Source organism: Aythya marila (genome assembly GCF_965140915.1).
Source record: "Aythya marila genome assembly, chromosome: 5".
NCBI lineage: Eukaryota > Metazoa > Chordata > Aves > Anseriformes > Anatidae > Aythya > Aythya marila.
The window spans coordinates 48,676,682-48,695,416 of record NC_139046.1 but is presented as its reverse complement, the minus strand read 5'-3'; the positions used below and the strand labels follow the sequence as shown (position 1 = coordinate 48,695,416).

The 18,735-nt window shown below is 38.3% G+C and overlaps 1 protein-coding gene across 1 annotated transcript in view; it reads right to left on the bottom strand.

Moving 5' to 3' along the window:
- Nucleotides 1-12,228: 12,228 nt before the first annotated feature.
- PDHX (pyruvate dehydrogenase complex component X) overlaps nucleotides 12,229-18,735 on the bottom strand; it is a 43,360-nt gene continuing 36,853 nt past the window's right edge. The window contains exons 10-11 of the mRNA XM_082762411.1: nucleotides 15,966-16,030; nucleotides 12,229-13,957 (exon numbers count right to left, since the gene is read on the bottom strand). Of these exons, the coding sequence (XP_082618537.1) occupies nucleotides 13,693-13,957; nucleotides 15,966-16,030 (330 nt within the window). The 3' untranslated portion in view covers nucleotides 12,229-13,692. The remainder of the gene's footprint in view (nucleotides 13,958-15,965; nucleotides 16,031-18,735) is intronic.

Sequence of the window (18,735 nt, the reverse complement as noted above, 5' to 3'; positions counted from 1 at the left end):
AAAGCAAAACTGACGTCAAAGGGAATACAAGGTGAGTAATTTACAAAATCTCCTTAACTAAAACTGACATCCAATCCTCCAGTTAATGTTTTGTGTCCTGGTTTAATTAACACATTTACCTTCTCCTGAATCTCCTTGATTCCCGGGACACTTACTAGCTAGCATGTTTCTACAAATCACCAGCAAGTTATTGTGGACATCTGACCGCTTTACTCAAGCATGATTACAAAGGAAGAAATTATGTGAGCATGTAACTTTACATCTTATACTTAACTAAGGACATATTGAAAGGTACTTTCAACTAAAGTTTGGAACAGTTTTTCCTCTGTTTAATCTACTATGGATGTAATTGCCATGCTGATGTAACGGAATCTGCTCACTATGCCTTCAGCGTTTTAGGGACAATTGGAATATAACATCCAGTTCCACAGGAAATGCCATACAGCTACCATGGTTTCTGCCTAATCTTAATTCCAACAGACCAAGGCACGTTACTATTTACTATTCCTTTTTTATTTGCGTCAGGTGCTTTCCAAAACACTTCAAAAACAAACACTGAATCATCAAGCTAAACTTTAAATTCAAGCATACCTATGTACTAAAATAGTTTAGTGAATATTTGCAGACCTTAACAGAGCCAGACTCTCAGAAAACCAGCCTGCTCTGTCTGCCCTCTGCTGGCCTTTGTGTATTTCAGTTTTCGCTTTAAAATGAGTCCTTGACTGAAATAACAGAAAATAGCAGCACCATCAAGGCTTATATCAAGCAAATCCACCAGCAAGGAATACATCAGTATCACAGAACTGTAGGGGTTGGAAGGGACCTCGAAAGATCATCAGGTCCAACCCCCCTGCCAAAGCAGGTTCCTCAGAGCAGGCTGCCCAGGTAGGCATCCAGACAGGACTTGAATATCTCCAGAGAAGGAGACTCCACAACCTCCCTAGGCAGCCTGTTCCAATGCTCCATCACCCTCACCGTGAAGAAGTTCTTTTGCATGTCAGTGTGGAACTTCCTGTGCTCTCACTTGCAGCCATTGCCCCTTGTCCTATCCCCACAAACCACTGAGAAGAGGTTGGCTACATCCTTGTGTCCCCCACTCCTCAGATACTTATATATGCTGATGAGATCCCCTCTCACTCTTCTCTTCTCTCCAGGCTGAACAGACCCAGGTCTCTCAGTCTTTCTTCATAGGGAAGATGCTCCAGGCCCCGTATCATCTTTGTGGCCCTCCAATGGACTCTTTCCAGGAGATCCCTGTTTTTGTGCTGGGGAGCCCAGAACTGGACACAGTACTCCAGGTAAGGCCTGACCAGGGCAGAGTAGAGACGGAGGATCACCTCCCTTGACCTGCTGACCATGCTCCTTTTAATGCACGCCAGGATCCCATTAGCCCTCTTAGCCACAAGGGCACAGTGCTGGCTCATGGTCAACCTGTCATCCACCAGGACCCCCAGGTCCTGCTCCTCAGAGCTCCTCTCCAGAAGGTCGTCCCCCAGCCTGTACTGATACTTCGTGTTGTTCCTTCCCAGGTGTAGGACTCTACACTTGCTCTTATTAAATCTCATTTGATTTCTTCCTACCCATCTCTCCAGCCGGCCCAGGTCTCACTGAATGGTAGCACAGCCTTCTGGCATGTCAGCCACTCCTCCTAGCTCTGTGTCATCAGCATACTTGCTGAGGGCAGACACTCTTCCCTCATCAAGGTCGTTGATGAAGATGTTGAACAAGACCGGACCCAGCACCAACCCCTGGAGAACACCGGTAGTCACAGGCCTCCAGCCAGACTCTGCTCCTCTGATCGCCACCCTCTGAGCTCAGCCAGTTCTCAACCCACTTCGCCGTCCACTCATCTATCCCACACTTTCTCAGCTTTGCTAGTAGGATGTCATGGGAAACAGTGTCGAAAGCCTTGCCAAAGTCAAGGTAGATGACATCCACCGCTCTCCCCCCATCTACCCAGCTGGTGATGTCATCATAGAAGGCAATGAGGTTGGTCGAGCACGACTTCCCTTGGTGAAACCATGCTGACTACTCCTCATAACCTTGTTCCCTTCCAATTGCTTGGAGACGGCATCCAGAACAAGCTGCTCCACAGAATCACAGAATTTCACAGAATTTCTAGGTTGAAAGAGACCTCAAGATCATCGAGTCCAATACCTTTCCAGGGACAGAGGTGAGACTGACTGGAATTATTCCATATTGACACGAATCAGATGAACACATTTCACACCAGCATGACAGCAATGGGGCCCTCAGGGAGAGCTGGAGTGAATGCAGGCTTACCTCGTTCCTCAAGGAAAGGGAGAGAGAAGAGAAGTGGATGCAGAGCCTGCAGCAGCATGGTCTTTTATGCCGCATCCCAGAGCCCTAGTAATCTTCCTCCCAGGCTTTGTCCTTGTCTTTCTCCTTTGTCCATCTTGGCTGGATATCAGGCATTGCCTCTAACTCTATACAAGAAAGAGAGAGAAGCACACCTTTCTACTCTGTCAGCTACTGGCAGACCTAGAGAGAAAAAAAAAAAAAAAGTTGTTAATTAAAAAGTAACGTTGTTTTAAGGCATTTCACCAAATATGTAATATTTGGTAGAAACCACACAGCAATTGAAAGGGAAGAACAAACAGTAGAAGGTACTTGCATGGCCTTAATTTACATGGCAATGGACACCATCGACAATCTGCAATGATTTACAAGTGCCTTACACCATTCACCCTTGAGACAGAAAACTGGGATTCCCATATGATGTAAGGGGAGTGCAATCCCTCTCAAAATACGAGAGCCTGGGGGACGCTACTGAGTACTGAAAATGTTAAGGCTAGGCAGCACCGAACTCAACAGAGAAGGGAGGCTGAGTCTCCCTGGCTGTTCACGTAACAGACAAGAGCCTCAGCTTTTAGCCCTAAGCAACGATTCGTAGTGCCAGGCGGGGAACTAGTTCTTCTTAAGCCAGGGACCATTTCAGCATCTTTAAAGCTACAGAAAGGCTTAAAGGCTCTGTGGAATCATGTTCCTGGCACAAAAATCTGGGGACTGGGCAAGTGGGGCGCAAGTGTGCTGGGGAGCAAGCTCTCTGGGCTGATTACCAGGGCTTTAAACTAGGTTTGATGGGGGAAGGGAGGGGAGCTAAAGGTGACAGAGAAGGGCTGGGGGAAGTCCTCACTACTGTTATAAATGGCTCAGTCTTCAAAATAGGACTATAATCAAAGTTTACAATTTATTAAAGGAATAGAGGTAAGCAAACAGCGCTGGGTGTGCCGGGAATCTCTGCTCCACCAAGACGCACACCAGTTACATCAAGCAGCTGATTTTTATGCTCCTAGGCTAACACATATTCATTACTACTTCTAAAAAACCACAGGGTTATTATGATTAGTTTCCGGAATCCAAACCCTCCTACTGGAGCATGCGTAACAGTCTCCGGTGGTCCCTCTGGGGGGGTCTCTCATGCTGAAGGCTCGTAGTCTTCCTCCCTCTTGTCCTTCTCCTTTGTCCAGCTTGGCTGTATGTCAGAGACCTGTGCAGCATTCCCTGTAAGCTTTGTCTTTTAGTCGATCTTCAGCTTTCCCTGTCTCCTTAGTCTCCTGGCCAGATATCAGAGACTTGTGTAGTGCCCCATGCAATAGTCATAATAGTTAGCAGCTATTCTGAACCCCCCCCCAGATATCAGAGACTTCAAGGAAAAGCCTACAAATACATTTCCCTTCAAGCTCTCTATTGACACGAATTGCTAAAACGTTCCTTTGCAAGATACAAAAACTATATACATTAACCACTCTGTTTTTCTTAGACTTGTGGTTATACAAGGGTCTGTAGGACAGAAGGTCACATTCATCATGCTATGAGGCCCTAGCATTGTCCCATATTGACATGAATCAGATTAACACATTCCACAATCCCCCATCTCCTTTTTCATGGCATTGATTCGTGTTTTCCTTTCCAATCAAGCCAATACTTGCCGAATTGATACCAATTGATACCAATTTTGGATTTTTGTTTGTTTTTATTATCATCAGGGAATGAGTTTTCTCCTTCCCTGGTTCTGGGTCAACAGGTACCACAGATATTTGCATTCCTTGTATAACCGAGTGTATTAGTCTGGTAATACAAGGTATTAAACATGGAATTAACAATCCTCCACGTATCCCCAATACAACCATCCTTATTTTAGCAAGTCAATCACCACCCATAAAGCCCCCTCCCATCATCCTCTTAGATCGATTCCATTTGAAATCTGAACTGGGACATGCGCAATTTTCTTCATTTCTTTTACAAGTTCATTTACAGCTTTTCTTTCTGTTGTGGTTTAACCCAGTGGGCAGCTAAACAACACATGGCCGCTCGCTCACCTCCCCCCCTCCTTCTCCGGGATGGGAAAGAGAAACGGGAAAGTGAAGCCCGTGAGCTGAGATAAAGACAATTAAATAATAATAACAATAATAATAATGACAATAATGAAGATACTACTACTAGTAATAATGCATATGAAACAAGTGATGCACAATGCAATTGCTCACCACCCACTGTCCGATGCCCAGCCTAACCCCAAGCATTCCAGCCCTCCTCCCAGCACTTGCACCCCCAGCCTGCCTGCTGGCAGGACAGAGTGAGAAGCTGAAACGTCCTTGGCTTGCTGTAAGCATTGCTCTGCAACAATTAAAACATCAGCATATTATCAGCACTCTTCTCATCCTAAGCCAGAACATAGCATTCTACCAGCTACTAGGAAGAAACACCCTCATCATCAACCTCTAAACAGCAATTACTAAGGTTAAATTTTCCACAGACTTCTCCTTCTCTAGTAAATAATCCAAAGCTAAGCGATTTTGATACAAAGCAGTTCTCATCTTGGTATTTTGCTTTGCAATTAATCCAAGCGCATCTCTGGTTTTATTTACAATTATTTCCATAACAGCTTGTAACCTAATTATTCTATTAAGTATACATGTATATATTGGGGGCCTATAGCCCCAGGACCTGTCTTCTGCCCACATAGCTGGATCATAATAAGCAAACGCCTTCAATCAAGGGGTTGGGCCCGCTTTCAGGGTCGATTTGGGTTTGTGTTACCATTCAGCCTGTCAGGGTGATCCAGCTCCTGGAAAACAAATCACAATTTTATATGGGTTTAAAAAAAAAGGTTCTTATGTTATTTTCTCAGGACAACCTGACCTTAGTGTGGGAGAAGTCCGGTCGAGGCCCTTTCACTCGGCAGTCCATACCCATAGGGGTTGCCTCCCTCGGTAGACCATACACACCGCAGTGGAGGGTCCTGCCCTGGTCTTGCCTTCTCCCTTTCCTCCCTTTACGCTTGTCCCCTTTATTTGGCCTCCTTAATTCATGCAGAGCCTCGTTGCCAGAATATTAGTTCTTCTGTAGCTTGAGTTTCAGTTCCCCAGGAGCAGACTCAATCCTCCAAGTTTCAGTGATTACTGGTCCTTTTATTCTGGATGCGTGGGTCCAACCCCTTTCTGCTGTGAGGTAGTAAGTAAAACAAGGTACGATCCTTCCCGTCGGGGGTTCAATGATTCTTCCCTCCAGGTGTTTATTAAGACCTTGTCTCCTGGTTGTATTTTACGAATAGCAAATCCTAAAGGTGGTGTTTGAGTCATCATTCCAATTTCTCTTAGCTCTTGTAATCTTCCAATAATAATTATACATTTCTGGATGCTATGATCCTCAACTACATTGTTCCCTAGAGGCATCCCTTGAGAAGAAGGCATACCACATAACATTTCATATGGTGATAATCCAGTCTTACTGCGTGGTTTAGTTCTTATGTTTAAAAGTGCCAATGGTAAGCATCTCGTCCAGGGCATTTGTGTCTCGATCATTAATTTAGCCAATTGTTGTTTTACTGTTTGACTCAGTCTTTCTACTTTCCCTGAACTTTGTGGGTGCCACAGAGTATGGTATTCCCACTGAATACCTAACGATTGACATAATTTTATTATTTTAGAACTAAAGTGTGTGCCCTGATCAGAATCAATGTACTGGATTATCCCATATCTAGGTATCAGGAGTTCTAATAGACTTTTTACCACCATTTGTACCGTAGCTCATGCTACGGGATAAGCTTCTACCCATTGTGTTAAATGATCTACTATTACCAATAGATATTTTATCCTCCCTCCCTTGGGCAATTCAGTGAAATCAACTTGTACTTTCTCAAAAGGCCTATAAGCTGTGTTTTTTTTTTTTTCCCCTCCCGTGGCTGCTTGTTGAAACACTTTATCTTCTGACAAGTTAAGCAACTTTGTACAATTTGCTTTGTTATTTAAAAACAACAACAACAACAAAAAAAACAAACAACAAAAAACAAAACACAATGCAACCAAATTGTTTTAGTAAATGATCACTTAACACCTTTTACCCCAATGTGTTTGTGCATGGAAATGTCCCAATATTTGCTTCGCATAAGCTTTTGGCAATCTCTCTCGCCTGTCTGGCAGTGTCCATTTTCCTTGTTCTAATTTAGCCTCTATTTTCTCCAGTTTCATTTGTTTGTTTTGTTTTCCATTGCATTTCAGAGTCTGTCCAAAAATTCCATAGGGGTTTCTTCTGGATCTTGTTGGAACTGATTCTCAATTCCCAATTTAACCAGATTTTGATATTTACCATTCATTATTTCCAGGGTGACTATAGTCTCAGTGTGGGGTCGGTAAGGGGAACGCAATTGTCAACAGCTCCCTGAGCAGTCCCATTGGCAATCTGAGCTCACTCATAAACTCAGGTTGTTTTAAGGTGGTTAACTGCTTTTCTGTTTCCATGACAACTCTCTCAGACCCATCATGGTCCCTCTGCCCCAAAGGGCTCACACCAGTGATTTTGAGATCACAGCCTCCTGTTGAGGCAGAACTATTAATATTCCTACATCCTCTTTCCCTGCTTATTCAACTTCAAACAGCTCTGTAAAATCCTACATGCCACACCTCTAACACCTTCATCAACTCTTTTAACCAATCCTTTATCTTTCTCCAGCCTGTACTTTTCTCATGCCAACACTAAAAGCTCAGTCAGGGGCCAACTTAATTCCACTCCTTTTCCCTCTAAGATGCTGGAACAACGTATCAGTATAATACATTTCATCCTATTTTCCTTTTCTCCTCAAAAACAACAATAATTGCAAGGTAGTGTTATAGTGGATTGATCCATAAAGTGGTCATTTAGTTTATATAGTGGCCACCATTGATTGCAATACTTAGTGAAAGTCCTGTTGCTTTCTGTGCCCCCAGTTCTAACAATATCCTTCGAATGTGCTAATATGCAACCAAGGAGGCTTTCTTTAAAATGTCTTAGTTTTGGATATTACTCATTTCCTTGATTTCCCATTCCCTTTTATTTGTTTATTTATTTATTTATTACTATTCTTTACTAGTTACTGTCCTTTGTTTCAATTTCCATGCAAACCTTTTTACTGCAGGTTTTTACTATTTTTTCCTAATCTTCTTCCCAAATGACCCAATTCTCTGGGATTAAACGCTTCTTCCCACATACAAAATTTACTATTGCAGATTATTAATGAGCCCACTTGATTCCTGTTTTTGAAGAACAATTCAGTGAACAGCTACACTTATGAAGATGAACATGCTGATTAACACACCTTCCTGGAAAGGAATTTTGCATAAATATGCACATTTCTGACAATTTACAAAATAAAAGTTTATATTATATATTATATATGTTATTTATAATATTACATATATTAAAATATATAAAATATATAGATTAAAAAGTGCACCTCACATGTTTGGCTGTCAAACTACAAAATTGATTTTTCATGCTACATTAACATAGGCAGAAAGGGAACTAGTAGGAGACACTGAAGATTTTCTCTATATCCTTTAAAGCTACTGCATCACTGCTCATTTTTATTGCATTCTGAAACCACTGTTAGGCTTATCTTATTCTTAAACTCCTTCTGCAAGAACAATATCTACTCATCTGAATTAAAGAAAAAAAATCACGTTATAGGTTTCTAACATTTAACCCAGAATGCAAAGACTAACAGAAGAACAACTTTCGAGATACTCAGAAAGGGTTACTGAAACACTGACTGGACCATCATTTTTTTTTTTTTTTTAACTAATATTTGGAAACTTCAAGGATAACGAAAAAAATATTATCATAATAACCATATAAAAAAACACACACTGAACAACCATATTTTTTGTCTCTTTTCTGCAAATGCATTACGCTTTGTGACTATTCACATGATATTCAATCCTTATTTAAATTAAAAATAAATAAATAAATAAAGGAAATACAAACAGCAGGCCACAAACAGATATTGGAGTATAAAAAATTGTAGGTGCTAGGATACTTCCTGAATTATACTGCTTGACTTCTCATTAGCAACCTTCAGGGTGAAGGAAATTAACAGCTACTTATTTCTGATCTATGGTACACTATCACACTAAATGAGTATTTCTCCTGATATAGAAAACTTAGAAAATTGAGAGCATGTGGATAGCTAGTTAGATTTTACTAGTTGTGCTGCAGTACTTCATTAGTAGTGAAGGATATTATATTTCAAAGCCTTGGGAAACAACAACAACAAAACAAACAAAACCAAAAACCCAAACATTCTCTAAATAGCATGAACCAGACTTGCCAGTTAAGAAGGCAAGTCAGACATGATCAGGAGACTTAAAACAGCCCTTCCACAACATGGAAGTGGTATAGATAGCATAGAATGTAAATTGAAATATTACCTATATTTTATATATATGAAATATATATTTGAAATATTACCTATATTTTACCTATATATGGGGAAGACAACAAATTACTCAGATTACTCGAGTAACTGGTACAATGATGTATTAAATGACCTTGCAGCAATAAAAATAATCAAATATAAGCTCAATATGAACAGGTAACTGAACAGTAGTTTTATGTGGCCTAACACTATGAAGTACTTGCTGCACTACACTATTGGGAATCACTCTCATACAATTAAGCAGTTCCATTAAAATTCCCCATGTGGTCTGACTCCTAAAAGTTTCCTTCTAAAAACAGTACCTGACTTGCATCGATGATGAACATCAATTTACAATCCTGAATTGAAGTTGTATAGGCTCACCCAACTGTGTATGACAGAGGAACATTGTGTGCATTAATCTGCAGATAAAATCACCACTACCACCTGTTTCAAAGAATTCTTGCTCTTTATCTAGCACTACCACAACGTACAGCTTTGTGGCTTACAGGAAGGGGCAGCTTGGCTGAATACCAGAAGAGAGCCTGTCTGTCACAACTATCCATCTCCTGCATTCTTTTCTAGCTTACACAGCTGTATGGACTATATGGGGTCTGGAAACAGATCAAAGAGGGTTTTGAACACATAGATACAGCATTCCTTGATAAGCAAGTCAATGACGTGCATCACTATGAATTCTTAAGACAATACTTCTACATTTTAGGAACGGGGAAAATATTCATCACCAAAAATGCAGACCCAAGAAACCTGGATAAAAACAAAGATAAAAACAGTAAGGTTTAAAAAAAAGTCATAAAAAGACCTGCTAGGTTCAGTAACCTATACATCTTGTAGTGTTACATAGCCTACTTGCTTGCTTGCTTACAGAAAATTGCCTCATTGGCAAGAGGATTCCTTGTAATACAGCTTCCTTCTGCCACAAGACAACGTTGGGATGTTTTTCAGCCACCAAAGCTTTTAAAATGGTTTATGGTCATGTTTGCTGCATCAACTGCTCCTTTTCCTATCCAATGTTTTCAGTTCCATGATACAGCTTTTCACCTTCTTAAAGTGGAGTGGTTGTAAAAGATACTGGGTTGTCCGTTAGTGACACCAAAATTCTTCTCAATAAAAACAAGAACAAAATCATCTATAGCAGAAATCAAGATTCCCAGTGGCTGCTCGAGATCTTCCCCATTTTTGGTAAAGTATAAATTGTTTTCCTTACTGTGATTAACCCATAACTGAAACTGCTAGGATAACGTAAGTCGTACTGATAGGGACTTGCACTGTGCACATCAGATGGAAAAATCACCAACCCACCAATCCAATTGACACTGGTCATTGTGCAACCATTATTCACTATACTTTATTTCCATTGTTCTCAAGGAAATTACGATAACGTACAAAATTTTCAATGGACTATAGAGAGGAAAAAAGTATTTGTGGTCTGAAATAATCCATGAAAAGACTAAAAAAAATATAAGTCATGAGAAAAAACAAGTAATTTTTTTTTTTTTTTAAAACTACACTTCACCACGATAAAACTAATCAGATGACTAATCCTAAAAGCAACTTTATTTTCTTTCAATTTATGGCACAGCCTATTGCATATGAAATACATGTCAAACATGACACTTAGTTCTAGTGATTCTGCATTAGTTTCCTCCAAATGCAGTTTCGTTCTGAAACGACCAACTTTTAACGCAATCAAAATGCAGCTTGCTGTACATTGCAGTGCATAAAAGCACGTATTCTGGCTTTGTCACATTTGTAGCTTGCTGATCAAGTTTCAAATTGTTGTATCCAATGGGACTAATTTCTAGTTGAAATGAAAGTGTCTATTTTGTATGAATGGAGATGAACATGTGGACAAAAGGATTAGGTGGAAACAGGTACATTCACTTTGTGATGAGTGAGGTTTTTTCAGGGATAACGTTCAGAAGGCTAATTCCAGAAGTTTTATTTTAGAAGGAATATACTGCAGGAAAAACAATATCCCCAAAGTCAGAGATTCTGAGAGCGTAATTAGGGATTGAAACCTTACACATATAGTTCGTGACTTGTCAAATATCACTACCTCCTAGTTTTCCTAACTACACCTATTTCAAGGAAAATTACATGAAGAAAGCAATTTTCAACAAGCATATCTTAAAGGCAGATATTTCTAGCAGACAACAGCACAGTCATCAAATTTTGTTAGTGTTTTAATTCTTCAAGAAGTTAGATCTGTTCATGGTATTTCTTGTTTAGGCATGTAAAAGAGATATTAACAGATGTCATTTTAAAGAACAACAAAAAATATTTTTTACACATGAAATTTTTTACTTCAACTCACTTCAATGTAAGCATAACTGTTTCATATGCTTCACTTTCAGGTCCATTTTAGTCATTGCACCCATTCCCAAACCCCTGAATTCTCCACAAGGATATTCATTGTTTTATTTTAACCCATATGAGCAACTTGTTATCTCCCTTCTGGTAAAACTGTAGATGTTACCAAATGGTACAATTACTTGAGGAGAGGCATTTTGGGGGGATCTGACTGCTATCACAACATGACTGAATTCCAGAGAGGTCCTTCACAGGCTGATGACTGACACATCACATACATCTGTTTTTCTGTCAGATGACAATGTTGGTAAGCAGGCAGATGTAAAGAAAACAAATTTAAAGCTTTTTTTTTTTTTTTTTTTTGCCTTGCTGAGAGACTGTCTACAGGTTAATTAAACCCTTGCAACTTTCGAACTGGGACAAAGTTGCATTGTCTTAACACATGTTTGTGTTAAACAGGGCAAGTATTAGCACCCACATAAATGAGACAGCATGATAAACACATATATGCAACACTTCCTTTCAGTGGCTCCAAAAAAGCATTAAGTAAAATACACTGACTTACCCTACGTGAACACAAGCAGACACACAAAACTGTAGTTGTGCATACAAATCAGTCCTGCAGCCCTTCGCTAATCAGCCAGAGAACAGAATACACAAAAGCTGGGAAGCACACACCAACACTACAGAATACCTAGTACAAAAATTAAGATCACTATATCAGATTTTAAATTAGCCTGCAAGCTCTCTTGTGCAGATGAAGCTACACAAACAAATGAAAACCCATTAAGTACAATATATTATGGTTCCCTCCTACCCCCTTGAAAGTACTGCGGGATTAACAGGCAACTTCGGAACAATTCATGGTCAACCACTTAAAACTGCAAATAAATCTTAAGCATGCAATTGTGAATATAATTTCTGAGTGAAAAACTCCTGGAAATACCAGTAGATTACCATTATTATGCAGTAAACTGAACTTAGTAATCAGAAGTTTGTTCTCTCTTTACTATTAATAGTTCATGAAATGTATTGTATTAGAACAAGCTAAAGAAAAAAATTCATGTAATGAAAACTGTCAGCTCAGTATTAACTAAAAGATTTTCTCTTGCAATTAGCTTTTTTAATTATGGCAGCAGCTCAACAAGTCCTCTCAATCTTAAAAAAATAGTATTTATAAAAAACAGAATTAGACAAACTCCCAGAATTTAACTGAATTTATATTTTCACCAGGTCCTGTAAACACAATTGTTTCATTACAAATTCATACTTTAGATGGTTCCGTACTCACATGCATTCATTCAAACTCATGGTTCCATATTCATATACAGGAAAAAAGAACAATCAATTTCTGTTCATTTAAATTTCAGGCCACTGTATTTATGACTCCAAGTTACAATTCAATATACAACAAATGACGAAACACTTTGTATTTACATCTTTAATCTATCCATTCAAATAACAACATTAATGAGCAAATTTTCAGTGTGCAAAATTTGACCTTTCATACTGCAACCTCCGTGAGATTACAAGATCAACGCCGGTTTTTCATCATAATATTGCTGGCACAAATAACTTGTTTTTTAAGCTAGCCACAGCGTATCACAGAACACCTGAAAACAGTATTTTTCATATTTTGTGGTACTGAAGAAGAAATTTGAGCTGGGGCAACTTTAAAGGCAATAATTATTATTATTTTTTTTCAAATTAAGCCAAAGAAAACCTGTTACTAATTAATTGTTGCTCTGTTTTCCCCAGATATTGGTAACACCAAAAACTGAAATCAATGAAGCTGAGATTTCATCATTTCCAGAGAATATATTTATTCTGATAAGTTCATTGCCATCTCTGCACTTATCCCAATGCATGAGAAGTAGTAGTCTTAAAATACTGAAAAAAAAATAGATACAGCTACACTTTAATTGTGCTTTAATGAGATCTAATTATATGAATGCAGCTGTGGATTCTATCAGAATTATTTCATATTTTGAAAATAATTTTTTTCTGATCTAATTTAGTCTCTCACATTTTTCCCTCAGTGCAGCTTGCAGTAAAGAATGAAACCAAACCCAAACTTTTTTTGGTTTATAACTTTTTTGCTCTTATGAAGAAATCCACTGAAATTTCTGTCAAAAGCTTATGAACCTTACTTCAATCTTATTTGAATGATGCAACATGCCAGACAAGTATTTTTCAAACTGAAAAACTACTGCAGCAATACAAATTAGCTACTCCACAATCTCAGTATTGATCAGGAGTCATACCAGCAAATTGCTCAATTCTAACTCTTGCTTACCTTGCTATAAAAGCTAGATATTTAGCCCTTAAATGAAGCACCTCACTCCCTTTTAAATTTTGTTAAATTTTCTTAAGCTTTCTTTTACAGAGATTGACTTTTCTATGCAAACATTATGCCCTATTAGTACTAAATGTTTAAAGAAATGTGGTATGTTAACTTTGAAGTCTTTTAGCTTTACAATATAAAACCTGATCATTGGAAATGACTAAAAGCATGAAAATTAACAGTTTTTCATATTAATTCAATAAATTAAATATTTTAACTGTCTATCTCACACTATTTACTCCCCTGTAATGTACTTGGGGGTGTTTTTCTGTAACAGAGCTCTCTGTGTTGTCAAAACAGGAAGCAATCTTCACCGAGTTTAACACAAGGCAAGTCGTATTGGATTCTCAAGGTTTGCTTTCAAAGTCTCCAGAAACTTTGAAGCCAGTTCATCATCTACCACACGACCATCACTTGAAAGAGTCACTGTCATGAGTTGATGCTGCTTAAGCTTTTCATTCCCTTCTTCATCTTCCACAACCTTAAGTTCTGGTCTTGCTCGACCCACAGCTAGGATGCAGGCCTGTGGAGGGTTTATGACTGCAGTGAAATCGTTGATGCCAAACATGCCCAGATTGGAGATACTAAATGAAAAAGAAAAATAGTTATCAGTAATGTCAGAAATGACATCTCCTAGAAGAAGGAAATCCATATCCAATGACTACTGTGAGCTAATTTCTTTTTGAAGGCCAAACCTCTTAACTCACTGAAAAGATCTGAACTGGATTCCAGTTGGGCATATTCAGACTCCGAGACCTGGGATTTTTTAATTATAACTAATGCACCTTTTTCTAGAGTCCTATTTCCTTACAGGAATTCATCATTACATTATAGCACAGTGATCACAAAAGCAGTTGCAACACTTTTGCTGCCTGGGAATACACAGTAACATCCAAAGTTCCTTTGGGCAGATAAACGCATCATCTCCAAGGAAGCACTGGATGTATTGCAAGATACCAGAAAGCTACCAAAATAAAACGACTCGTGTAATTTCTGTCACTGGAGCTCTAACCACAGATTAAAAAAATAAAAAGTTACCTTCCCTTAAAATAAAAACCATACTGTTTTAATTGTAAGTGTGCCTACTATCTTCTGTAAATTGCTGGGCAAAAGATGACCAAGATAAGGAAATACATCTAACATAACATGAGAACTACACAGTCCCCATACGATAACATTTTAAAATGATATTCGTGGGCCCATAATGGCCTGTTTCAAAAACAATGTCTTCAGAGTACAGAAAAAAAAGCAAGAATAGAAAGATAAATGCTAAAAATGCAGAAAGCAGACAAGCTTACTTTCATAAATAGGGCTGACAGGAAAGTGATATCTTCAAATAAAACTTTGCCTATCCCTATTCTAAGCCAAATGCCTTTCAGATCAAACCTCACAACTTCAAGTTACAATAGCCAAACAGTATGTTTTGGGCATTTAGATTGTCATTCAGGCACAGAAAAGCCTTATCATGCCTTTCTCTCTTGAAAACTTTGTCTGTATCACCAGCTGGGAAGTGGTACACAAAGGAGGGCTGGACTCTTGTGATAGACTGTTCACCAGAGAAAGTTGGCCTACCATCTTCTCCTTCTGTTAAAGTTACTGCAAGAAGTAGAAAAAGATAATCTGTTACTCTCTCATGGGCCATTTGTGTTTAAGAAGACATCCATGCCTCCACTGTTGTATTTACATAATCTTTTTATACTGAAAGGTCTACAAATTTTATGACCACTCCTCCAGCATGACACAGCCACTTATTCAAGACAGGAGCAGCCCTGGCACACTCTACTATATATTACAGCAGTATTTCTGCAGAAGTGTCATTTTTAGCAGTATTCTCATCACAATTATTCCATTATAGAAGATAAGAATATTAATGATGATCGTTCAGACTTAACTTTTAAAAACTGACAAAAAGAGAGGTAAGCTAAAATTTGTTTAACAAAAAATGTTCCTTGATGATGCTGTTTAGCAAGAAATACTTCACTCAATAGAAAAAATATTAAATATATGCTAGTATTTAAAAATCTATGTGCTCCGGTTTTGATGTTTCAGTTAAAATCAAATGGCAAGAGTTAATACCACAACTTTGCTATAGCACTTGTTACCCCTCTAGAGACATTCTTCTAGATGAATTCAGACAAACAGTGCATTACTGTATGCTGTGCTACCTCTGACAAAGAACTCTTTTTTAAATATTTATTTCAAAAACTATTATCTATGCATTCTCCTAATTAAAGGATGAAATTAAAGAAAAACAAGCAAAAAACCTTTCTTCTGCAAATTCAGAAAACTATGTGCAAATACAAAAGTCAGAACAGTCTTGGTGTGAAAAACCTGAATTCATCAAAAAAATGCAAAGCCTGAATCATAGCAGGCTCTGATGAAATAGACTTGTTGAAAACCAGTACCAAGATAATACTTTCCCCCAATACATGACATTCAGCCTAGGCTTAGCCCTCATAATCATCCCATGGAGTTTCATCCTAAATGAATCAAGATTTTAAAAGGTAACGCATTAATACATAGTAAAATGGCTGAGAATATAGCAGTTCTGAAACCACATTGCTTATATTAAACACTGCTAGAGAATGTTACCTAAAAGATCCTCCCTGGTACTCTTCAGGTAGCAGCTTTCCATCTCTTGCTTTCTTTGCTAGAGCCTAAGGAAAATGAAATAAGAAAAAGATGAGGAACAAGGAAAAGAAATTAAAGTGTCATAAGAGTTTCATTCTTTTTATTTCAGTGAGACGTTGTAAGTACCATACAGCCACAAAAAAAGTCATCTGCTTTTGGATTGTGGTGAGCATTTCAGCAACGTTGTTGTTGTAGGTGCAGTGATTTTACAAAAAAGACTAGGACACAAAGCTTCATTTTCCCAACTATATTGGCTATTCAATAAAAGCTATTCTCTCACCTTATGAACTTTGCTTCAGTTTTCACAATGGAACCACAGTGTTTTTATATAACAGGAATATCTAGCAATATACTGATGAGACAAATTCACTGTATTCCCCTCAACATATTTGGTTTAAAAAATTGTCAGGTATCACTACAGAACTTTCTATTAGATGGAGAGAGAATATAATTCAGCCACGTTCAACGTAAGTAAGACTGCCCTTCCTGCAACCTCCATTTCATCCATGAGACTTTTCTGCTTCTAAACACAACAGAAGAAACTCTCCAGAAGAGTTTTCTTTAAAACACAGCCCAAGAAATTCATACCATATTCTAAGGTGATAATATCATAAAGTACATTATGCATCCCCTAGCATGTTTCTAGCTTAGTGGACTCCTTAGACAGAAGCAGTCTAAGGTCTACCAGTCTACCAGATGAGTAATTCTTGCAGTACGCATCACATCAGGAGGAAAGGACTGGGTGGAGCCCAAAAGAAATGGCACCCATAAGTGGGTCACGAGACAGTTACTCAAGCCAGCAAGCTGTTCCTACACCTTTGTACAGAATCCAATGGAAAAGTGGTGACTGGAAATGTGCAGGGTGACTTCGCCATTAGTAGCAATCTTTTCCAAAGTTGGAGCTCTTCAAATGACAGCATAGACTGACATGGGAATATACAGAACAGGCAAATCTATCCTATTCACATGCAATACATTTAGTGCTTTTGGTATGTAATATATTTATTCTGCAGGTGGAAAAGTGCATGGAGAATGTCAAGATGTGACCGTTCCAGCATTATAACAGCATAAGACTAAAATAAACTCTTCCAAAAGCACAGTCAGAGAAGTAGGCTCAGATCTCAGTTACTGGGGAAGACTGATAAAAGCAACAGTCTCTGCATTTTCCTCCTTCTGTGCAAAATAACAATTAGAGTTTCCAAGCATTTAATTATGTTAGGGAAATACAAGTGGAAGTGAATGGAAAAAAAAGAGCCTGATTATCACCTCACAAAAAAAAAGTAATATATCACATCTATGAAACTTTGTTGGAGAAAAAGATTCCAGGAATCCCCTCTGTTTTCTAGGAATTTTCTACTTCCTTTTTAGGAGTTCTACTGCTGCTTTCTATGATTTTTTCTACATTCTTTCTAGGAATCACCCTTCTTTCCAGGAATTTACCTTTCTGCCCCACATACCCTCTTTTTATTTTTTTTAATAAAAAAGCCTGATTTCTGGGAATCGCTCCCTCTCCATTCCACAGATTTTCTACATGCTTTCCATGGATATCCTATCACGTGCTCTCCAGGAGTATCTGTGTTTTCTAGAGACTTTTAAAGTGCTCTTTAGGAACCCTCTCTCCCACAGATGTGCTTTCCAAGAATCACATATGCTTTCTATGAATATCACCATCCCAAGAGGTCATTTCTATGAACCCTCACTGCCCTTTTTCCAAGGAATTCTTCCCCACCATGAATTTCAAAGAAATCCCTCTCTGCTTTCCAGTTTTCCAGCTGCTTTCCAGGCATTTTCCTCAGGATTTTTAGGAGTCCTCCTCCCTTCCCTCAGTGGGCTTTCTAGGAATTTTCCATGCCATTTCCAAGACCCCTCTCTTCCGTCAACATGATTTTTTTCCAGAAAAAAAAAACCTTCCCCTTCTGCTGTTAATGGATTTTCCATGTTTTCTCAAAAATCCTAGATGTTTTCCAAGGATATACACAAATGCTTTCCTAGTCTCCAAAACAAGCTCTGAAGAAAACATTGTCCATCTATCCAGGTAAAAACTACACTGAACTAAAGCATTCGTACAAAAACCTTGGGAAACAGCATTATCTAGTTAATTCTTTTATCACTAGAACTACTAGCCTGATCAAACAAGAGTTTTCTATCCCAGTGCTACAAAACTGTAATAATTCCAGGTGTCTACAAATATCGTGTGTTTTTTTGTTGTGGTGGTTACCTGAATATTCTCAAAATATAAACCAAAAATAAACCAGCTCACCCATTCCAAGTTGCCTTTGGTCAACTAAATTGAATCAGTGACTTCATAAAAGCATGATAGATACATATATTTGTATATATTCACTTCTTTTCAGCAGGCGATCCCTACGGAATTACTAAATAGTTTGGTTTCCCCTTAAAAGTTAGTCTGAAGCACTAGTGCTAGGCAATGGAAACTTAAGTGATAAAGTAGTTCATAAAACAGAATTTAAATACAATCTACCTTAAAATCTCAGCAATTCCAATGGGACATCCTCTTTAAAATAAAGACTAAAAAAGGTATTGCTGTTCTACTATGACTAGCAAGAAAAGCTTTTTATATACACAAAAACGTTGTTTAGGTGTCAACTTAAAAGTAATATATTAACAAAAATGAAATAACCATGAAGACATCTTGTTACCAATTACTTCAATGTTTTTAAAACTACGGATACAAAAAAAAAGTTATAATTGCTTTTATGTATTGAACAGT